At 46.0% G+C, this 23,997-nt stretch overlaps 1 protein-coding gene across 3 annotated transcripts in view; it reads left to right on the top strand.

Annotated features, from left to right (window-relative positions):
• VTI1A (vesicle transport through interaction with t-SNAREs 1A) overlaps positions 1 to 22,902 on the top strand; it is a 343,251-nt gene extending 320,349 nt beyond the window's left edge. For 2 of the 3 annotated variants that reach the window (XM_057734150.1, XM_057734145.1), the window contains exon 8: positions 21,032 to 22,902. Coding sequence is in view for 2 of the 3 variants with exons in the window: in XM_057734145.1 (XP_057590128.1) it covers positions 21,032 to 21,125 (94 nt within the window). In the remaining variant the exon portion in view is untranslated. Of the gene's footprint in view, positions 1 to 3,215; positions 3,433 to 21,031 lie in introns of those variants that run through there. The other variant, XM_057734147.1, reaches the window with a different exon arrangement.
• Positions 22,903 to 23,997: the final 1,095 nt, after the last annotated feature.

The following is a 23,997-nucleotide window of genomic DNA, read 5'->3' as shown; positions in this document are numbered from 1 at the left end:
GTTGGCTGATAGTGTTGAAGTCTTCTGTATCTTTACTGATATTCTGTCTAGTTATTCTATCAGTTTTTTAAGAGCAGAGTATTGAAATCTCCAAGTATAATTATTGAACCTTCCAGTTTTCTTTTCTTCAATCAGTTTTTGCTTCATGTATTTCAGGACTTGGTTGTTAGGTGTTTATATGTTTATAATTGCCATACTTCTTGATACATTGGCCCTATTATATTTATGAAATGCCCTTGTTTGGCTCTAGGAATGTCCTAAAGTCTGATATTAATATAGACACTCCAATGCTCTTGTCTACTATTTGCATAGTATATATATTTCCTTCTTTTAACTTTCAACCTATATGTGCTTTTGAATCTAAAGTGTGTCTCTTTAGACAGCATATGTTCTTGTAGACAGCAGAAAGTTGGATCTTTTTTATAGTCTGACAATCTGCTGTTGATTGAATTATTTAGTCCAGTGACATTTGTATGATTTTTTTATCTTGTTGGATCTATGTCTGCCATTTTACTATTTGTTTTCTATGTGCCTCATATCTTTTTTGTTCCTCTGATTCTTCTTTTATGCTTCCTTTTTTCAAATAGATTTTTTGCGTATCATTTTAATTCATCTGCTGATTTTTTTATTGTTATTTTCTTAGTCTTTGCTCTAGGAATTACAATATATATTCTACCTTTTCACAGTCTACTTCAGCTTACTACTGACTTAGTTCTAATTAAATATAGCAAGTTTATTCAAATATGGCCATTTTCCCCCTCTTCCTTTGTACCATGATTATCAAATCTGTATATATTATAAACCAAACAATACTGATTGTTGTCATTATAATGATTGCTTATGCAATCCTCATGTTCTTTAAAGACATTAAGGGAAGAAAAGAGAATGTATATATTATATAGTCTTCTATATTTATGCACATATTTACCATTTCCAGTGTTCCTCATTTCTTTCCCTGGATATGAGTTACCATCCGGTTCATCTCCTTTCAGCCTGAAGGACTTCATTTAGTATATCTTGTAAGGCTAACAAAAAATTCTCTCATTCTTTAGCTAGAAATGTCTTTTTGTTACCCTCATTTGTGATTAATGCTATTGCTAGGTATAGGATTCTTGGTAGACAAGTTATTCCCGCACCCACCTTTTTGCCACTTTGAATATGTTCATCTGTCTTCTCCCTCTATTGTTTCTGATGAGAAGTCAGCTATCAATCATGTGTTGTTTGCTTGTACGTAAGGAGCTATTTTTGTCTTGCTGCTTTCAAGATTTTCTCTTTCAGCCATTACTTCTTCAGATATACTTTTCTGCCACCTTCTCTCTCCCATCTCCTTTTCCTTCTCTCTCCCTCTCCCGTTGCACATGTGTTGATGTGCTTGCTATCGTCACACACGTCCCTGAGGCTCTGCTTATTTTTCTTCAGTTTTTTTTGTATCTTTCTCGTCTTCAGATTGGATGATTTCTATTGGCACGTGCTCAAGTTCACTGATTCCTATGTAATTTGTTGTACTTTTCAACTCTAGAATTTTATAGTTCCCCTTTCTCTACTGAGATTCCCTATCTGTGGAAGCATTGGCATCATAATTTCTTTTAATTCTTTAAACATAATTTCCTTTAATTATTTGACTATATTACACTAGCTGCTTTGAAGTCCTTGTCTGCTAAACCAACATCAGGGTCATTCAGAATAAGTTTGTATTGACTGCTTTTTCCCCCTTGAATATAGATCATCCTCTTTCATTTTTCTTTTTTTGTTTTGTTTTGTCATGTCATAAATTTTTTTGTTGAAAACTAAACATTTTAGAAGATATATTGTAACAGCTCAGGGTTCTGGTAGTTTTAGGTAGCTTGCCTGAACATAATCTGCAGGATCTATCTCCCCTGCAGTCTGCTCAGTTGTTGCTTTTTTTTTTTTTTTAATTCTTATTTTTATTTTATGAGCCTGGCTTCCTAGGGGTTGCCCCTTTGCACGCATAACGTAGTGGCAGCCAATGACTGAGCAGAGGTTGTGCTCAAAAACCTTGAACCCGCAAGGCTTCCATCCTCTGCCAAGCAATCTGTATGTGGGTTGAAGAGAACATTCAGAGTTCAGCCAGTTCTCAAGCCTGCCTTGGCTTTGACTTTTCACTAGGGTCTCCCAGGTCTCCCCAGCATATACACATACTTTCCCAATCAGCAAAAGATGTGTGGAGAGCTTATCTAGCACATCTATGGCTCTCTCATTTCCAGGATTTCCCCATCACATTTTTGATTGATCTGTCACTCATCCCAACCAGAACTGCAACCTCAGGCTAGCAAAACTGTGTTGTTTCCCCCATTCATTTTCCTACAGAGTTTGCTATTTTATTGGCAATGCCACTGGGTTTTGCCTTCTGCTCCAAATCAAGTCAGCCTTCTCTGGCAGCCCCACCCTGATAAAACCATCTTTCTAGCCAACTAAGCTACAGGGTGAAGTGGGGATCTTCTTACCCAAAGTTCTGCCAGCTTTCTATGAATAAACACTTCTCAATTTGTTTTTTGCCTTCAGTCATCATCCAGAGCCCTGAAAGGATTGTTTTAACAATTGTTCAGTTTTAAACTTGTTTTGGGGGTAGTGAATTTGTCGACCTCTTCACTCAGAGCTGGAAGTCCCCTGTAGAAGAGTAATGCTAGTCTGTATAAACTATTTAGGATGTAGTTGTAATGAGGGGCCTTATCCTTGACTCCTTGTGGATTTTAGCCCTTCACTTCCCAGAATTCCCAGCCCTCCTCCTCAAAGAGCTTCCAGTGACTGAGGTTCCCAGAGACGCGTAGTGATCAGCTCCATGCGCTTTCACTCCACTCATTTCCCTGTCGGCAGTGTGACTGTCAAAGTCGAATCTTTGCATGTGCTTACATCAGCTTCAAATCCAGGGCAGCTCTTTGCCCATGAACTGACCCAAAGGCAACAGGTGGGACCTGTTTTTGGCAGAACTGTTAAAGAAAAATGGCCCAGTCATCAGCCTGTTTCGCTTTCATTTATCTCTGTCATCTGGGAATACAATATAGATAGTATCAGACTCAACAAAAGGTACATTCTGATATTATTTTCAGTTTTTTGTCTAGACAGAGAAGACTAAGCACTTGGATATCAGAAATACCTACGACGAAAAATATGAAAGATGGGCTCAGTGGAAGGCCAGAGGGGGTAGCACTGCTTGTTCACTTTCTCTCCCTATATTCTTCTCCTTTTTTTTAAAGAAAAAAGTTCAACCCCACCACCCACTCATCAGGTGATTGGAGACTGTAGTTGTAAAACTGTGCTGCAGGCAGAAGTTCTGAAAAATCCCAGAAAGTGTTGAAAACATCTCTAAACAAGGTATTTTTCTCCTGCACCTTTCTTGCTAAAGGTCCCAATTGCTGCCAAGAAAACTAGTGAGAATGTTAGCTGCCGAATAAAAAATTTATGACAGTGTTTGGCAAAGGACTGTGTTGCTGCTTGTTTTATACATTTCCACAAGGCACTGAAGGCGGCCTCTTTCTCCTTCTCCTCCCCCCTCCCCCCACACTGGGTACATATACCTCACTGATCACTGTTCTGGGTCTGTTCTCTAATAAAAGAGCAAACTCCTATAAAGTAGGATTAAACAATATAACTTTTTTCCCCTTCAGTAACCTCTGACAGCGTGAGGGAAATGTTTTCAAATATGATGTGTTGCATGGAAGGGGAAAGAGAGATGCTAGGTTTGCTTGTTTAGAATAGGCACATGTATAAGAAAAAATTTTAAAAAGAACCTTTCCATTAATGCCCATAGACTCTCAGTGGCAGAAGGAATCTTAGAAATCCTGCAGTCCTTGCACATCCCCACACCCAACACCTTGCAGACAAGGAAATGGGGACCCAAAAGGTCCCCTTAGGCTGTCCTGCCTAAGGTCACACTGCCAAGCCCACCTGGGAGGAGAGCCTGGCTCTCACCTGGGTCCCACGTTCTACCCCCACATCACACCACAGCTCACGTCATCTTTGTTTGTTGGGGATCCTCTCACGCCTGTGCACTTACAGTGTGTTCCATGAGCATTAGAAATCTAGGCTATTCTACTTTATGAAAATTAAAACATTGTCTTCCCCAAAACTCTTTCTTTTAAAATTGAACGCATTAAAAGTGAGTCAAGATAGGACAATAATACTGAAATGGCACTGCCTGTCCCTATCAATTAAACCTCTAGGCTGTGTCATTAAATTAAACCTTTCAAAAGGATAGGGGTTGGGGGAGGTGTTTAGAAAAAAAGTTTTGAAGCAGGTTTAGATGTTGATAGTGATAATTACATAGGCTGGTGATCACCTTGAAATATTTTGCCTGCCTGTCTGAGAAAGCAAAATTATCTGTCTCAGTCTTTTCAAAACAGTTATCAGATTATGCTCTCAGTTGTTAAGTAGTGCTGTTTAGCGCACATTTCATCATTTTTACTTATTCAGAAGCCTGGCTGCACCCTTGCTCCTTGCCTGGCTTCTGTCCGCAGAAGCATCTGCTGTGATTGTCACACGCCTGCCCGGTGCTGCTGAAGCATAGGGCCAGGGCTGCGGCTGCCTTTTGCCGTGGCTGAGTTAAGGAAGAGAATGTTATTTGATATAAAGTACAGCGGACAGACCAAGAGTAAGCGGATTATTTCAGACAGCGTTAGGAGGTAACCGGAGGAAGATTAGCTCTCCATGAGGCAGATATCATAAGCAAATTAGAAAACCTCCCCAATTAGTACGAGAAACCCAGATTTGTGCTCTTTGTGATCTTCTGCTGAAAGGCAAAGTGTCGACATTATGGGCTCGAGTCTTGATTTAAGTTGAAAGGTTGGCATTTCCTATCAGTGCATGTTAGCATCTGAGGCTGTGTACTTGCCTAATAAATGAAGTAAATCCCTGTTCTCCCCGGCTGCCAAGTCTTCCCCATTCCGATGTTCTATACATGGGGTAATGTTTTCTTTGGCCCTGGAATAATCTCTAGGGCATATTCTAATATTTTGATACTGGGAATATTCAACATGACTCCAATATCCCGCACTTAATCTCTCTTTTTTTGTTTGTCTTACGGCACATGTATCATGCTGAAGTCATAAAAATGGAGTGTGCAAAATGCCAGATGCTACAAATGCAATTAGATACTTAAAAATAGCTTCCTTGGTGGCACTGCTTGAAATATGAACTGGGCCCTGTTTTTTCAAACAGGGTGGCACTTTTCTGCTAAGCTACCGATTAGCAGAAGTTACCTCTGACAGAGCTAAACTACCTCTGACAGGAAGCACAGGTCCCCTTCTGAGGCCACCATGCAAACACTCAGGTGATTCTGGAAATCAGACGAGGCACTATTATCCTTGCAAGATCACGGCAGTCCCAGGCGTGTTTCTGTTTCATTCTCCAAGTGCGCTGTGTAGTCTCCAGCGTCTTGACCTCAGATGTTTTGCAGTCAAGTTGTATGTTGCCAACAGCCCTCAGCAGACTGAGCCCAACTCGTGTAAAGAACATGGAGTAGCTACACCCCTTGTTTGAAGATTTGAAATGCATTCCAAGTAAACTTTTATTTCACCAGAATTCAAACAACCACAAAGCTCCGAATTTATCTTGCAGTCTTACCCAAGGAAGAAGGTAATGTCTTTATATGTGTGTGTGCAGGCTGATAAACAGTGCATATTTTTCTGACTAAACATAGCGCATATTCGTTACAAAAAAATTTGGAAAATGTAGTGAGTCATAGAAGATTTTTTTGTAATCACCATGATTGCAACAGCTAGACACAATCATTACTTTCATTTCAATGTATATCTTTCCAATTTTCATTCACGTTTATACATGCAAACTTTTGCTCAAGTTTATCCTTTTGCAAAATTAGGATCATGATATGCACGGTATTTGTAACCTTTGCTTTTTACCTAATATATTATGGGCAAGAAAACTGGTGGTCTTCATGACAAGTAGGATAAGACAAGACCCTCTCACACCTTCTGAACAATCATGAACAGATTTCTTCAGTGTAGTTTTAGTATTAATTCTATTTCAGTATATTTTTTCTTTGAAAATTATCAGTATCCGAGTGACATTTGTGGCAACTCTCAACTCAGGGATGTTATACAAAATATTATATCACTGTATTTCTTTGAGGAGAACGTTCTCTGTTTTTACATGCGTGATCTAATTTGAACATCACAAGAACCTTTAAGGGAGAAGGAAAAAAAACAACAGCAACAGGAGTTGTTATCCCTGATTTGCTTCATAGATGCAGAGTGAGCTACAATGTAAGAAGCACTGTGATGCCAGCTGTTATGCTTCCCACCATGCACTGCACGTGGTCTTTGAAAGTGGACCTCATTTTAAATACCAACTTTGCCACTGACTTGCTGGGAGAACTTGGGCAAATTAACCTCTCTGAGCCTCAGTTTTCTTCTCCAAAAGGAAAGTGGTAACACTGTTATCTTTGTCATAGGTTTGTTATGAGGATTTAATAAAAGAATTTGTGTGAAGTGCATAGGATCGTATAAGGCACAAAAATACATAAATAAATTTTACCATTTCTTTTCTCACACATTTCTTCTTTCTTATAACATCGTGACTAAAGTATTATGTTTTTTTCCAATTTACTCAATTCTCACTTTAGCATTATTTTAAATAATAATTATATATGTAATAATATACAATTTAAGAAAATGTGGAAATACATAAAGATAGCAAAAAACACTCACCACCCAGATACAAACATTCTCACCACTTAGCTACATTTCCTTCCAGTCCTTTTATTATTTTTTCTACGCAAAGGCTTGCCATTTGTTTTTAGACATGTCAACTAGTGTCTTGAACCAAGGAATATTGGTGGTAGCTAAGGCATGTGTTTTATAGAACATGGTCTGCATGCCACCACACCCTACTCTTGCTTTCAGACCTTAAAAGAGGTGTCCCTTGGGAATCCTACTTCCATTGGCAGGAAGCCAAAATGGGGAGTCAGATGGGTGGTCGTGGCAGGCGTGTGATGAGGGTGTCTCCAGAACCTAAGGTGTCTGAATGCATTGATGAGTCCCTCACCCACTGATCCTGTGGCCTTGGAGTAAATTGTGTAAAACCTACCCCACCCATTCACAGAACTAGCTTCTCTGACATAGAAAGAGGTCTGGACTTCAGCAGAGGCCACAATCTGTCAGGCCCAAATTCAACCTCATTGTCACCTAGGACATGGGCAGCTCAGAATTACTACACTCAGGTATCTTCAACCACTGGGGAGAAAAGCCTCTCCTAGACCCTTAAAAGGTGTTCTGTTCAAGCCGAAAGGAAAATTCCTACAAGCCAAGCATCTCCTGTCAGCTAATTTGATAGTTCTCTATCAAGTCAACCATTAGTGAATACATTGATTCTTCTTCTTCTTTTTTCCCCCCCTTTTCTGCGGTTCTGCCTTGGCTATTCCCAAGATTTCTCTAAACCAGTTGGGCAAAATTGATTTTTATTAGTTCCACTGGCCTTGTGGAAAATTATCTCATGAATTGGTTTTTATAGGAAGACTCAAAGCACAGCACAGGGTAAAAAATAAGCCTATAGCAGTCAAAACTGTTGTCTGAAATGTCTTCAGACTGGAAGGCTGAATTTATTGCACAAAACAAGTACTAGCAAGGCGGAGGTGTGCAGCCCTGCTCATTATCACTGGAAAGGAGAACCAAAAAGCCGAGTAAAAAATTAAATTTTAATAATGCCACTGATATTTTCTAAATCTTTCCTGACAGAAAGATTCTCATTATTTTTATCTGTCTCCGAGTAGGTTCTTTTAGTGCCATCTCAGAAATGGCCTCAGCTATGATTGTTTTCTAGGCTTTAAAGCATCTGAAAAACCAAATATATACAGAGAGAAATATGCTTTAGATTGTTCAAGGAAGGGCCGTGACCGTGGTAACATTTTGGCTAGCGTATCTGCAGCCAACATTTGCTGGGAACGCCTTCAGCTTCCACAAAAGAGGTCTGTGTTGTTAAGACAATTGAAATAAATCCCCAAACAAAGGGGATCCACGATCCACTGCACTTGGCTATGGAGGAACCCAGGGGCCCCAAGTCCCAAGATTGGGTCCACTCTGGACACCGCCGCATGCTGGCCATGAAAGGAGATTCAAGAAAACATGGAATTATTGTTTCGGTGAACGTGCAAACTTGCCTTCCAAGTATCACATAGTACAGAACTGTTTAGGGGATAGGAGGGGAAAATAAAGCCAGAATCATTAAAGTAGCCAACCCACAAAAATGTGAATCCTTTTTGTTTTCTTAGTTCTTTAGTGCCTGCCTATAAACCTGTCTTGGTCCCAAAAGGATTTATAGCAATTTACCAAAACGTATACAATACAATAGATTTTCTATATAGTAAATGAAGTCTGGAGGGAGGTTAATACACAAACTGTGGAATAGCCCATCCGTTTGTGAGAAGTGGGCCACGAATTTATCTCTAGGCATCTGGCAGGCGACTTGAAGAGGAAGATGGTTTCAGTTAGATGAGTTTTCATCCATGAGATGAAAACACAGCTCTTTCCCCCACCCTGACCAGAGAGAACACCTTCCCATGGGACCTCATCACAGAGACATACGCCATGCAGGGTGGTAAACATGTTCAAGAGCATCCTTGGGCTTCCTGGGTGGTGCAGTGGTTGAGAATCCGCCAGCCAATGCAGGGGGCACGGGTTCGATCCCTGCTCCAGGAAGATCCCACATGCTGCAGAGCAACTAAGCCCATGCGCCACAACTATTGAGGCTGCGCTTTAGAGCCCGTGAGCCACAACTATTGAGCCCATGTGCTGCAACTACTGAAGCCCATGCGCCTAGAGCCCGTGCTCCGCAACAGGAGAAGCCACGGCAGTGAGGAGTCCGCGCATCACACTGAAGAGTAACCCCCACTCACCGCAACTAAAAAGAAAGCCCGCGCACAGCCAAAAAGACCCAACACAGCCAATAAAATTAATTAATTAATTAAAGTCAGCCCTGGCTTTAAAAAAAAAAAAAAAAAAAAGAGCATCCTTACAGGAAATACAAGCTCCACAAGGCTCTCTCTTACTGTCCCTCGGGGTAAGCAGGTGGCATCGCACGGAGCACAGACGAGTGTGCACGCCCGAACCTGAGCAAGGGGCGTGGCGGGGACCCCCGGGGGCTCTGCTCCTCCAGGGGAGACTCTTGTGTCTCCAGAAAGGTGGAGCCCATTCGTTAGGCCCTTGCATCAACACCGTCTCCCTCCGCTGGACTTCTGACGAGTGTTCAGCAGGGGAGTTTGAGGCTGTGCCCAGCTCCGTTAGAAACCTCCAAGGACACCACCTTAGGTTGGCAATTAAGGTGCTCACGTTGTCGGGTAGGTACTTAGGGGGCTGGGTTTCACCATCCGCTTGTGAAATTGAAGACCAGGGAGCTTGAGGGCAGTACCTCCAAAGAATGACGGAGGACAGAATGGCTTCTTCTTTCTAAAATTCAGGCTGTTTTTTGGCTTAGTGTCTATGAAGATACCTCCTGAATTATAGTTGGTGTTTCTATTTATTGCAGCCAAATAAATGACTCGAGAAGGAGTTCAAAGGCCGCTGTACTCCTTGGCAGTTTATTTTCTTTATTTTTATCAAGTCCATAGCCATGGACGTCAGCGAACATCCTCAGGCATGCTTGGGTCGCATATAGTTACTACCATTTTAGAGAGAGGGAAACTGAGGCACCTTTACTTGCTTTTCACAAGATCACTCAACAGATAGGGCGTGGAGGCCATCCTGCAAACCTCTCTGCCACTCACCCTCTGAAGGAGGCCACTGGGTTTCCCATCTCAGGCTCACTGGCCTGTGAGAGGTAGCACATAAGATGCACACCCGCCTCCTTGAGAATCACCGGCCAGGCTCTCCAGCGCATTCTGCAGGCTGTGAGGGTCAAGGGGGCTGCAGATGTGCAGTCCAGCCCTGACCTCTGCCTGGGCTTTTCATCGCCTTGTGAGAGGTCCAAAAGGCACGTGCAAGCTGGTTTGTGGCTTCTGTTGACCTCTCTCTGGCCCTTGACCCCGCAGTTAGGAATCAGTTATGGGCTAAGTTGGATGCACTCAGTGTAGACCCCGGTTATTGAAGCTCACGCCAAGGCTGAACTTCAGACTTCCAGAGTCAGAAGGGCTGGGCTTTTCTTCCCTCCCAGGGAATCTCGAGCAATGCAGGGCAGGGAGGCTCTCACCCCACCCCACCCGCACCCCCCTTCCTTTTAATGCATCCCTTAATAACTAGCCGGAGGCTACAGACTGAAGGTCAGGACCACTCTGACTCACAGACAGATGTGCTTTGTTTGGCTACTCAGTGTTTTGGAAAACTTTTTCTTAGTTGCCAATATTTAAAACTTGAGAGATTTCACAGAAAGAACACAATTTCTGGCTTCTCTTGGCAAAAAAGAAGATCCAGCCACACTGAGCCAACTTTGCATCCCAAGGGCGATTAGGAGCTGCGCCCCAATTTAGCAGGAGGGCAGGCACCTCCAGTTCTCCAGTCCCCTCTTCTGATGCCTGCAGCCCTCAGACTGGAGTCTCCCCCTCCTCCCCACCGGACTTCCTTCCTTGGTTAGAGAAAAGAACTGCACATGTTCCCAGGGCAGCAGGTGACATGGTTTCACCTGCGCAAACCTGGGGATCCTGCTATCTGATTGTCACCCTGCCACACCCTCCTCCCACCCAAAGAACTGTGAGTCAGCCATTGTGCTTATCTTAAATAAGCCTTCAGAGGAGGCCTTCTTAACCTGGGGCTCACCTGCTCAGAAATGATTAATGCTGCTTTGGGGCATGTAAAATCAGTTTGAAGGGAAAGATTGTGAAGGAGATGTAAGTTTGAGCAGACAGGGCACACGCTGCTGGGTGTCTCCTGCAGAGGAGCCCAGGGATTCCCTCCCAGGGCGAGGGGCACCTGATGGGAGCTGGAAGCAGGGAGGGCCTGTGAGGAGCCACAGTGAAGATGGAGCTGCCGGGAAGGCAGAGAAAGAAGGGGAGGAATACCCTGACTTCTCTTCTCTCTCCCTCCCAGCCCCACTGTCCTGCCGGCGCCTCCCATTGGCTGAATGCAGTGGGCGGCCAGCCGACAGGGGTTGGGGTGGGGATGGAGTCAGCCTCTTTATGATATAGAGCAAAGTAACGAAGGGACAAGAAAGGGGTCTGAGGACAGGCAATCCCAGGACTGGCACAGTGGGGATATGAGTTAAGACACATCCCATTTAGCCATAGAATCAAATCTGGACGAGCGAGAGAAGTTCTGATGCCATGATCTAGAAAACGTAACAACATCCCTCAAGAGTTGACAGAGATGCAGGTGACTGACAAACCTTTGCCAAAGTATTTTATTCCCCCGACATCAGGAAAGAAACAAAGTGTAAGCCCATGACTATTAGGAGATAAGTATCTAATGTCAGATCTTGCAGGAAAAAATGTTAAAGCCCATCACAAAAGCCAAGGCAGCTGTGTCTCCACCAATGTGACCTCAGCCAGCCCTGATCCAGAAGAGGCATCTTGGCTGTTCAGGGGAAACTAACAGAGCTGGTGAGGGCAGCCTCCGCCTTCCTGGGTGACTGAGTAGCTGCTGAAGGAGAGTGGCTGAGCCTGGACCCCACATGGCAAGCTAATCAGGGCCAGCACTGGGATGTGCCCCACAGGATTCTGCAGGGGAATCTGCAGGTTGTCCAGGCCAAGCAGAGTAGGCAAGTAGGCACCTGAGCGGGGGATGCCTGCTGGAGAGGAGAGGGGAGCCTCAGGACTAATTGTGGGGAGATCAGTGAGTGATAGTAGAAATGGAGTGATAAAATAATAACTATTACAGTTCTTTGGTGAGTGGTTACTATTGCCAAGCACGGGTCTAAGCACTTCGTGTTGAATTAACTCATTTATTTATTGCTGTAATTCATGGACCAAGGTACTGCTATTCCGAGCCCCATTCTTCAGATGAGGAAACCAAAGCATTGGTACTTGGAAACGTTCAGATTCCTTGTATTGGTACTTTAGTCTTTTTTTTTTTTTTTTTTTTTAACAAAAGGCTGGCAGAAGATTGCTTTTTATTTGCCAAGTAGGAGGGAGTAGTTTCCAAAGAGAATGTACATTTCCAGTGTCCAACTCAGGACACTGGGAGAAAACAGTGACATCTGCTATCACCATCACTCCACACAGTGAAGAATATTCTCACACTAAAAGAGCCAAAAGGGCATAATTTTGGAGAAGTGATGGAGTGACTTGCCTGACTGGTGTGTGGCAGATCCGAATCCAGGCAGTTGACTCCAAAGATGACGGTGGCTGATCAGCTTCTGCCCAAACGCAGCTCATGCCTTCTCTGGAGGATAAAGAGGGTGTGTGGCTCTCGGCCAGGGAGGGGCTAGGGGATGTTTTGTTCAGGAGGGCAGTGAGGTTGCTTCACAATACAGGGCAGGACCCAATGGGAGTGGGGAACCTCCCTCAGGGCGCCGAGCAGGAAGTGCAGGGAGGAGAGCACCTAAAACTAGGAGTTGCCTGACACTTAGGATGGTCCATCTCGCACTGAGAACGTTACCGGGGCCGCATCTGGAGTGGGGCTCGCGGTCTCCCTGGGTGGGCCTGAGCCACCAAATCTGGGTCCTAATGCATCAGGATCATTGTGGAGATTAAATGACATCACACAGGCAGTAAATATCCAAGGCCCGAGGAAGACCCCCTGCCTTTTTCAGACTGTCTAGAAGTTATTATCGCTGCCCACACCCCATGCGGAGAGTACTTGGAAGAGATTCCTTTATTACGTTTCACGAATGGCTAAACTCAAGAACAGAGACCTTCAGTCCTCTCCCAAGATCACACAGTGAGTCTAGCTAATCGTCCCACCTGATTTTCTTTTCTGTCTAGCACTCTTTTCTACCAGATGCATTAATTAAATCTTCAGCAGACCTGGAATCTTTCTATATCATATCCCCTCATCTGTATGATAGGTGATGGCAACGTCGTAAAACACTGTGCGGTGCGAGGTCATTGGGCAATGGACGGTCACTGGTCAGCAAGCCCCAGAGAAGGATTGCTCTTTCCTCTGTCCCTGATGCTGGTGAGAGATCAGGTCATCATGCACTTACCTAAAAGAGAGGGGCTGAAAGGGCACAGCCAGTGTGCCAGGCACTGAAGGAAGCTCATGAACTATGCTCCCGAATGGAAATGAATATTATCTTGGTAATTTACTGTGCGTTTCCGCTGGGCACTAAGTAAAGACTTGACTTTGGTTGATTAGTGTTCTGTGCTATCAACAAAAATTAACTTGCGAGCCCAATTCCTGTGAAGATGTCAAAGACTCGCCTTCAGACGACCACGGCGAGTCTGACAGAGAACTTGAGACACGCCAGTTACATAAATAACCACTTTATGATGCGTGTGTCCGGCTGGGGTGGAAGCTAAAACTGCAGGAGTGGCCTGGGGCTTCAGGGAACTCCTTTGTCCGAATGGGTGTAACATAGTCTCCACCTCATGGGATTGTGGTGAGGGTTCAGCAGAGTGTAGAGAATGCCAGAACAGCACCCAGCCCAGAGTCCCCACCCCGTTCATACGAGCCGCGGGTGTGGTGTGGCTGCAGCTGCCCTCACTGTCACTGTCACTGTCACTGAGGTTGCTGTTGGCATCACCGTGGCAACCATGCGGTCGAGGCCTGAGGAAGACTGTCCAGAGGGTAGAGCTGGGTGGGATTTTCCAGCTCCAGGGTTCACAGACTTTCACATTTCTTGGATTTGGGACTTTTTAAACAGAGGACTGAAGGAGGAGTGTCCACGTTTGATTTCGCCAAGTAAGAGTAGTTTCCAAGGAAAGAGTACATTTCCAAAGTCCAGGTGAGGACGCTGGGGAAGAAGATTGCCATTCACTCTCTCTGTCACTCCATGAAATAAAGGACATTTGAGCCCTAGGACAGCAGGAAGGACACAATCTCAGAGAAAAGGGCAGTCCTTGAAATTGAGTGATCTGGTTTTCAAATGAAGGAGGCTTCTATGTCGCTTTTCTTTTCTCACCTTGAGCTTCGGCGGAGCGTTTGGGAACCACTATTGTCCACCCTTCCACAGCCCTCTTCCTTGTATACAGACTGGGTTGGGCTCCGTGAGAGGCGGAGACTGATAGGTTCTGAGCTGTGTTCCAGGATTTTATTGGACGGTCCCCGCCAGCAGATGACATGTATGGAGTTGCCATGATGTGCAGTTGCCACAGGGGCCCTGAGGATCACAGGGAAACAAGAATGGGCCTGGGGTCGGGAGACCTGGCTGTGCCCCACAGGGCTGACCTTGGGCACATCCCTCCCCCTCTCAAGGCCTCAGGTCCTCGACTCTAAAACAAAGACTCCAGACCGGAGTGTGGAGACCTTTTCCAGCTCTGGCAGTCTGCAAACCTGGGAGGGAGTAAGTGTACCTCGCATATCTAGAGCATCCTTATTTAATTTTCTTCAAGTTCTTTCCAAGCCCTTTGATTGAAGCGAGCTGCCTTGATCCTATCTGAAAGCCCAGTAGCCAGTAACCCTCTCCGGGTCCTCCGCCATCGCTGAGTCCGTAGTTCAGAATAGCAGCAGCCACACTGCCCAGCCTGAAATCTGAGGTGCCCGTTTTGCAATGTAGAGTGCAGTGCAGTGTAACTTCACACCACTGATCAGACCCTGGCAGCCTTATCAGTGGGCTCCGACAGGTACTTGTTGGCAGCCTTCCTGGGCTGGGAAGGTCTCCTCAAGCCAGCCAACGGGATGCTCTCACTTTGCTTTTGATGTTTATGCAGCCACCTCGGAGGGAAGGCTCACCCTGCCGGGCACAGTGTCACTGTCGGGCCCAGATAGATGCCAGCCTGTGGGATCGAGAAGCCTGGTGGGCGTGGGGGGGTGGGGGAGTGGCGAGCTTTCTGGACACCTGCCTCCACCTCCCCACGCAGCCACCCGAGGTTCCCCAGGCAGTTCCTCTGGCCTCTGACTACTTTCCTCCTGCCTGTCACCTCTCCTGAAACTGCATCTCCTTTCACAGAATTATTTGCCGACCACACGCATGTAAAGGCTTTACCTTTTCAAAGTGCTTTATAATCTTTAATGAGCTAATCCTCTTCTCCCTGGGGTGGTTGGTGAACTGGCTGATTTTGCTCAGGAAGAAACTGAAACCCAAATGTCTCAGAGTGACTTGCTCCAGGTCACCCTGAGCATATCCAGGATTGTGGGCACACAACAAATTGTCCCCAGCACTAGCATGACTCATTACAGCCTTTGTTGTCAGGCTTGCATAACTGATGGCTCATAGTGACATGGTCAGCTCCCACAGGGCAGGGACTCTGGATTTTCTTTTTTCGTCAGAGGGACTTGGCCAGACCTGCCATTCCTGCCTGCGTGTGCGTGGTCTGAGGACCACCATGTTCTCCGTCGGAGGAGGGCTTGCCTTCGTTAGCTTTTAGCTTTGAGATCAGGAGTGGGCAAACCACAGGTAGTACACCAGATCTAGCCCGTTGCCTATTTTTGTATGGCCCTTGGGATAAAAATGGTTTTGATTTTTTTTTTTTCTTAAGTATTAGCTGTCATGTAAAGGGTGAATTTCTAAGGGACCAGGCAGCGTTCTCTGGTTTTTTTTAATTTATTTATTATTTACTTTATTTTTTGGCCATGTTGGGTCTTCATCGCTGCACACAGGCTTTCTCTGGTTGCAGTAAGTGGGGACTGTTCTTCATTGAGGTGCACAGGCTTCTCATTGCGGTGACTTCTCTTGTTGCGGAGCACAGGCTCTAGGCACATGGGCTCAGTAGTTGTGGTGCATGAGCTCCATTGCTCCTCGGCACGTGGGATCTTCCCGGACCAGAGATCGAACCCCTGTCCCCTGCGCTGGCAGGCGGATTCTTAACCGCTGTGCCACCAGGAAAGTCTGGTCTTGACATTTTGAAATGGTTGGGAAAAAATCCAAAGAAGAGTACTTTTCGATGTGGGAAAATTACAAGAAATTCAAATCCAGTGTTTGTAAAGAACGTTTTGTTAGAACACAGCCACGCTCACTCATCCACACACTGTGTGGGGCTGCTTTTGCACGGCACGGGCAGAGTCGCGTAGTCGCGACAGAGGCTGCGTGGCCCACAGCGCCTGAAACACGTACCATTCTGGGTAGCATTGTGTGGTCTCCCCTCCCCCCACTGCCCTCCCCCAGATCCCTGCAACGAAGTGCTAACCCCCAGGATCTCAGAATGTGAGCGTGTTTGAAATAAGGTCCCTGCAGATACAATTAGCTAAGATGAGACATCCTGGAGCAAGGTGGTCCCCTAATCCAGTACGACCCGTATCCTTATAAAAAGAGGACATTTGGATGCAGATACACACACAGGAAAGATGCCATGTGAAGATGAAAGCAGAGATCACGGTGATGCGTCTCCAAGCCAAGGAACTTCAGATATTGCCAGCAAACCACCAGGAGCCGGGGGAGAGGCATGGAACAGAGTCTCCCTCCCAGCGCTCAGGAGGAACCCACCTGCCAACACCTCGATCTTGGCTGTTCAGCCTCCAGGACTGTGAGACGATACATTTCGGTTGTTCAGGCCACACCGTCTGTGGTACTTTGTTACCGCGGCTCTAGCAAACAAATACCTTTATTATCTGGCCCTTTACAGAAAGGGTTTCTTGATCCCCCTTAAATTAAGTAGAAATTGGAAACAGAGTACTTCTTGTCCGTGCTCAGGACCTAGCCTCGATGTGCTGGGGCTCAGATACTGGCCCCGTCTCCTCAGTTCCTTGCTGGAGAGCGTGCTCATTTCTCCACCTATTAAAACGTGTCCCTCTTGTGTCCCGTTTCCTCAGGACTCATGGGTAACTTGACCACTCGCAAACGCAGGTCAGGAAATGTGGACTCTGAATGGTGGGCAATGGCTTAGTCCGCTGCCCAGAGGTAACATCCAGCTTTCTTCTGGTTTTAAATGTCTTATCCCAGAGGCAGGAGTCTCGTGGGCCGTGCCCCCTCAGGTGCATCTCACATGGCTTTGGGCCACTGCCCACCCCGTTCATGAATGGAAATCTCATTCTGAGATGAAAGAACCCACAGCTCCTGACAACTGTGAGTCCCATAGCTGTAGGCGAAGTTTCCGGGGAACCAGGCTGGGACTGTCCTGTCCTCAGAAGAGGACAAGGGGTGGAGACATGGAGAAGAGTGGTGGTAAAGGCTGAGATGAGAAGGCCAGGTCCATATCCTGCTCTGCATCTGAGAACTTCATGTATTCATGTCCCACGGCTGCCATTACAAAGCACCACAAACTGGGCGGCTTAAAACAACAGAAATATATTCTGTCCCAGTTCTAGAGGCTGCAAGTCTGAAATCAAGGTGTCAGCAGGGCCATGCTCCCTCCGAAGGCTCTAGGAATGCTTCCCTGCCTCTTCCAGCTTCGGGTGGCCCCACACATTCCTTGGCTTGTGGCAGCATCTCTCTAATCTTTGCACCTGACTTCACAGGGCCTTCTTCCCCGTGTCTGTGTCCTCTCTTCTCATAAGGACACCAGTCATTGGATCTAGAGCCCAGCGCAGAGCTGTGCCAGGTGCCTCATCTGCTTACTTCCCTTTAACCAATCTTCTGTGATTCCGGCTGCCACACGCAGGAGCTTGTTTCCATAGGGGGAGGAGACTGGCAATGGAGAGATTAGCTGTTCCCTGGGTTCCACACGGGGATCTGTATTTTCAATAGTACTTTGTGAGTTCAGCCTCAAAGTAAATGGTTAATTCATCTTGTATCAACAGCACAGTGATTCATAATGTAAACTTGGAGAATCCTTGATGTTCCGGGCCCACATTCCTTTTAATTTGGCTCTGCATTCTTTTAAAGCCGCAGTGTGCTCACTTAATAGAATGCAGCATGCAAATGCACAAGTTTTTGCCTGGAGGCAATTTAGCCTGGCTGTTTCAATGGATGTCTTGTTTCAAGTCTGTATTCTTTCTTAAATTATTTACTGGGTAAACACACTTTGCATTTTCAAAAGGGAGATTAAGACTGCTTGCTGCAGAGCTAGTTGAACTTAAAGCACCCCCCCACCCCGAAACACACACACACACCCCTGTCCAAAGTTAGAAGCAAGTTACTTTGGGCTTCCCCCAAAGTTTCTTCTCTGCCTCAGGAGCTGGGAACCCCGCTTCCTGGTGTGTGGCTCTGATTCTCTCTGGGCTCTGCATTCCTTTCTGCCTCACGTACAGCAACACCTGCCAGCGGCCCCTGGCTGTGACTGTGTGCCAGGCCTGCTCACAGATGGGGCTCACCAATGCCAGCCTTTGGTTCCCTACCCAGGCTGGCTTGGTCTTATTCATGCAAAGGCCCCAACAGCTCACTTTTCTGGTCCTTAGAGGTATTGTATCTGCCCAACACCGTTGAGGTCCAGAGCTGGGTTGGTGGCCTGGCCAGAGTCAAGCTCACTTCCAACTCTGTCAACTCCAACTCTTTTTTTTTTTTCTCTTGCCCCGTTACACCCTTTGTCCCACATATTTGCCAGCCTTTGGTTGAAAGCAAATGCTCTCTCCTCCCGACCTCTTCCACTGCCAGCACACAGACCATGAGGACCATTCCTTCCCCAAGCTTCAGGGAGAAGACCAAGTGGTGCTCTGAGAAGACACCATGATGCAGTGTTCCGTCTTTGAGGGGTTTACATCAGCTTTGCACTTCAGCCTGAGATTTTCCTGCATATTAAATTTGCACAGATTTCTTCTCCATTCTCCCTTGAATGGAACGATTACAATTATAGGGGCTGCGTTGTTTCATTAGCAACCTTTGGACAGCTCTCCTGGGGGGCCTACGTGCCAGTAACCATGCCGTGTGCTAGGGCTGGAGAAGTGAAGGCTTCAGGCTCTGTGGACACATCAAGGTCTTTCTGAATGTCTGCGACCCAGCGGTATCCTTCTTGGGATCAGGGGTGTGTGCGCCCAGTGAGTTGAAGGTACGAGCTGTTAGGGAAGATCGTGGGTGAGCCCCCTCCTCTTTCTCTTGAGGTGAGGGAAGCCCAGTTAGGAAAACCAGGGAAGAGCTGAGGATTTAGGGATTCCTGTGTATTCATTTTTCTAACCATGCCTCAGATTAAACAAGTAACACCCACAGTTAATCCTTTATAAATTAGCATCATGGATGCCTTGGGGCCCTCAACCCACAAATAAAATGGTTGTTAACCGAGAGATACACTACCGTATATTACTTAAGGCAGAATTTTAAAGAGTTTTCATGCTTTTAATCTGTTTCACTGCTGAGTTTCAATTTTGTGGATTTGCTTTGCAAGTCTGATCCGGGTGACTGTAGTAAATAGAGATTTTGACAGTGACTTGAGCAAACAGGCTGTGCAGGGACAGTTCTGAAGACTTCTACGCCTCCCAGAGAAAACGGGAAAAAATCAATTTGGGTTTTAAACCAAGCCACCAAGTTACACCGACCCGTGTTCATAATTAGCCTCACTTGAACACGCCGTGAAGTCCCGTTTTTATTTGTTTATTTTGGGGACAGAAAATCTTCCTGGTTCCTGAGTAAATATGGCCTGTTAAGTCTGAATTAGCTGTCACCGCAGAAGAATTAATGTCAGGGCGCAGCCTTTCTAGTGGGGAAGGGAAGAAATAAACGAGACAGATCTTAGCTGAGCCTTACGTGATAAATGAGGACCCAGCGGATCATTCATCTCCTTCGAGGAAAGTGGACACAGGCACTAAAGCAGTTTTGCGGAAGACGTGTCAGCAAATGTGATCATTTTGTAACCTGTCAGGAGGAGAGGGAGCTAGTCCTTCCAGGGGGCCGCGAGGGAGCGGGCTTGTCTGATGTGACCGTCTGCATCCATCCATTTAGGTTTGGGGAAGAAGGGGGTGGGCGAGGAAGAATACTACTGAAACCACGAGGATGTTGTTGTCCTTCTGAGAAAGAAACTCATCCAGAAGCTAGAAATGGCTTTGAAGACCCTGTAAAGATTTCTTCTCAAAGATGTGAAGTTAGGAGGGTGGGGTCTTTGTTAAACCAGGGGCCTGGCTGGTCCCACCGAGCTCCTCCTATGGGAGTCCCCATCCAATGTTCCGTGTCTAGACAAGGCAGCAGACCTCTTTCTCCTGGGTATTTGCAAGGCGGGCAGATGGGGTTTGCTGTGGGGTCTTGACAGCTGGATGGACAGCTGGCCAGAGCGCCCACCACTCTGCCTCTCTATTTCTGCGTGGTAGGCTCTGTGGGAGTGAGCGTGGGCGAGGCTGTTTGACCCAGCTTCCTGTGGACAGCCTCAACGAGGCATTCTGATGTTCAGCCTCTTTTCTCAGAATGAGGTAACGAATTATGAAACATCTTCAGCAGAAGCCCTGTGCAGGCATCTTGACACGTGCATCTGCACTCTGGTTCTCCTTCTGAGTTCCCAGTTCCCCATCTGTGTTTGGCAAAGTCAGAGCTGAGAGGGGCTGGAATCCCTAGAGGTGAGGGCCCACCAACCAGAGCACACAAGCCACCTGGGTACTTTGTATTATTCCTCATTTCCATCTTTTTTTTTTTTTTTTTTTTGCTACGGAGCACATGTAACGTTTCCTCCTGGTGTAACAGGAGCGGGAGCCCCAGTGACAGATGACGGTTTCATAGCCTGAGCTGCAAGTTTGACACTTGCTTCTTAATCCTGTCCTTTTCTTCCTTAGTCTCTCTTTTACTTTTCCCCGGGTATTTCTGTACAGGTAATACCTTACTGACATATGTTTCCTTGGAGTCTTTCACTTTCATGGGAAATTCTGCAAAAAAAAAAAAATGAGGCTTGTCTCACATGTTAAATTAAAAAGAGAAGCTCGCGTGGGGCCCTTGATCACTGAAAGATTACTACATGGTACTCGGAGCCCAGAAAACCATTTGATTCGCTGTAGCTTTGCAGGAAGCATTTCTCCAGGTGCCGCGTGACAATCGCTGTGGGGTCGTTCGGTGGCTGGTGGATCGTTTGTAGAATCAGAGAGCTGCGTGGTCTCACTCACACACACACACACACACACACACACACACACACACAGGGCTCCCCCCCGCCCACGAGGCCCCCGTTTGACGAGCCGGCTTGGTCTCCTGTGCTCTTTGTCCTCCGTTTATCTGTGTGAATCGTTTTCCCTCCCTTGCTCTCTCCTAGAATCATCCAGAACCGCATCCTGATGATCATCCTGGCCGTCGTCCTGCTCATCACCATCCTCGTGGCGATCACTTTTTCTGTCAGAAGACACTGATGTATCTGCTCTTCCTTGATAAACAGCGACCACGGCTCGTTCTGAGTAATTAAGACAAAATGGTCACATGAATCATTCTCTCGAGCTGACAGGCCCTGAATGACCCTCCCTGTCTCTCACCGCTGTTCAGCTGAAGTGCAAAGAGTGTAAAAATATTTTCTATTCCCGTTTGCATGTGGGTTGGTTTCCTTTTCTAGGTTTGTCTTCACCCAGATTTGTTTTTTATAGGCGAAGGCGAATGTTTATTTGCCTTTTGGTAACTTCATCTACTGGCCAAAATAGCCCTGGTGACATTCTTGCTTGCCCTGTGGACATGTCGGGGGTCACGGTTTGGGAGAGGGAGGGCATGATGAGTCCGTCACAGGGGCTTCGGATGGGCTGTGCTCTTTTTCACACACCTCTTGTCACCGATCAGCCCTTCAGTGATGTCTGAGGATAAAAAATGCAGAGACAAGCAGTGGCCAGAGCCAGTGACCCAGCAAACCAGCTCTGTTGCTCCCCAGACATAATGAATATAGTCTACCTGCCTGAGAGCTTTCATTGTAAAGGTGGGTATTTAATAGCAGTTGTGCAGGAAATTGACTTAGCACTTTCCCTGTTTTTCTATGCATTTTTTTTTTTTTTTAACCCAAGAATATTTTTTGCTGAGCCTGCTCACTATCCACTTTTCACAACTTTGATTCCTGGCTACAAGAAAGATATCCTTGCCTTCCCCAAATCCCATACTGCCCAGAATCTGCTGACAGAGAGAGCCCCGGCATGGTATTTCATGATGACCTCCTCTCCCCTGACCTGTGTAAGCATCTTAGTATCCTTTCCATCTTAATATTTGTACTGCCAAAAGCAGCCCTCATACATGCAAAAGGTCTGACAGGGTTCTTTCCACATCCATGCCAGTATGTAAAGAGAGCATGGATATTTCAGGAAGAGCAAGAAGCTGACTCCTACAGTGTGAAATTTCAAATGTGATTATCAATATGGTAGAGTCCTATAGGCTGATCCACTGGAAATAAACTTGATAGAAAATGTTCACTGACCTCCTTTAAAAGAAGAAGGGATTGCAGCGCATTATAAAAGGATGCCTTGGGTTTTTCACTAACAAATGTGAGCACAGCCTTCCTGAATTCACGATGTATTCAAACCTCTAACACGCTTTGTGATTTTCTTTGGTTTCTTTTTGTCCGAGGTAACCGGGAATTGTGTTCAAAATGAGTTCATTTATGATCAGGCTTCAGGTTGCCCAAGCTGAGGTCATTCTCCCCCTAGTCATAAAGTGAAATGTGTTTTTCTTAAGACTTCATAGGCACTTACAGGGTCCTTTCTATCTTTTGAATATAATTGGAAGCTTTGAATCCTTGAAAAGCAAACCTGTTCCCTTCATAAAAAATGCTAACCACCTGTGCCCACGGGCTGAGATCACCTGGCTGCAGTCCCTGATTTCTTTTCCCCCCAACTCAGAAGAGAACCATTATGGTCTTGAGAGGAAATGCAGAAGGGCAAAATCCACCCGAGAAATTGTACTTATCGAAACAGGCTAGGGCCTGCATGTGTTCAGATAAATCATTTAGTATTGTGTAAATAAAGCTGCAGCCTTTACTTCGCAGGGATGGTGTGGGATTTTGGCAGAGCGAAGTAGGCCAGCAAAGGAGTGGGAAGGCTGTACTAATTTTCCTATCAGCTTAAAGGATCTATCTCAGCAAGAATCTTTTATTCTGATAACAGAATTCTGTACGTACTAAACACATCGAAGAAACGATGAAAAGGCAAGGAAACAAGTCATCTCCTTCTCGTTTTGAAACTCTAATGGTGGGGAAGTATTCTGCCAACCTCTCTGTTGGCTTCCTTCGAAACAGTTAGTCTTAGCTGAAGTGTGTAATCCGTTACCCAGCTATACCTCACGCCTCCAGACTCTTCCTAAGGCCACCTGGCGTTCATGCTAAAAGCAGAGGAAATGAGAAGGGGGCACGTGGCTCACCTCTCAATGGCTTCTTTGGGGTTCTATGTCTTTATCAGCCCTTGCCTGAGATTTTGCCCCAATTCAACCTTGAGAGGGGAAGAAGATAAATATAGGTTACCCCTGGCCTAACAGCCCCATCAAATCCACCTCGAGAGCACCCCCCTTGACTGGAATAGCAAGCTTCCTTTGTAGGAAGCTGGTCCAAAGGCCCCTGAATCCCTGGCTGGCCCTCTCAGCAGGTGTAAGACAGACTCAGAGGATCCCCAAGGGAGGAAAATTGTTCACCTCGCTTCCCTGGGGAAGGAGGAAAGCCCGCAAATTCGAAGCCGTTCACAGAACTGTGAAAGGTTCTAGGAACCTAATGGGTAGACTTTGATGAATATCTCAAAAGTCAGCAGCCTTTGTTAAAAATTACGTGCGACGAAAGGGTGTGGGTAGAAGAGGAGACTCGGAGGAGGAAGAAGAAGGAAGAAGCCCTTTGCCATATAAAATTCATGCAGACTAAACAGTCTCCCTGACAGAATAAATACAGCGGATGCTGCCCTGCTCCAGAATCAAAAGCAATTTAATTAAAGCCTCTTAAGTTGTAAAGAGTTTTAAATGTTCCACGTTGAAGACGAATGCCTGCAAATGCAGCACGCCTGACGTCAGCTGCCAGGCCTGGGCTGGGAGGCCATTTGCTATTCTGTTTAAGGCAGGCTGGATTGTCTTATTTTGGAACCAGCTCGGTGGGGGGTTTGCTTTGCTACTGCTTCTGAGCCCTGAGCTTCAAAGGCTGAAATTAATGGTGAACAAAATTGTGCGGCTCTGGCCGTCCCATGCGGGGCAAGCCTATTGAGGGTTATCATTAAGTAAAGAAATAAAGAGGGGGAGAAAAGCCTGCCTGTTCCAAAAACCTCATCAGATAATGACCTC

Source organism: Hippopotamus amphibius, chromosome 5 (genome assembly GCF_030028045.1).
Source record: "Hippopotamus amphibius kiboko isolate mHipAmp2 chromosome 5, mHipAmp2.hap2, whole genome shotgun sequence".
Lineage (NCBI taxonomy): Eukaryota > Metazoa > Chordata > Mammalia > Artiodactyla > Hippopotamidae > Hippopotamus > Hippopotamus amphibius.
Note: the sequence above shows the minus strand (reverse complement) of the source record. Positions and strands in the feature narration are given on the sequence as shown.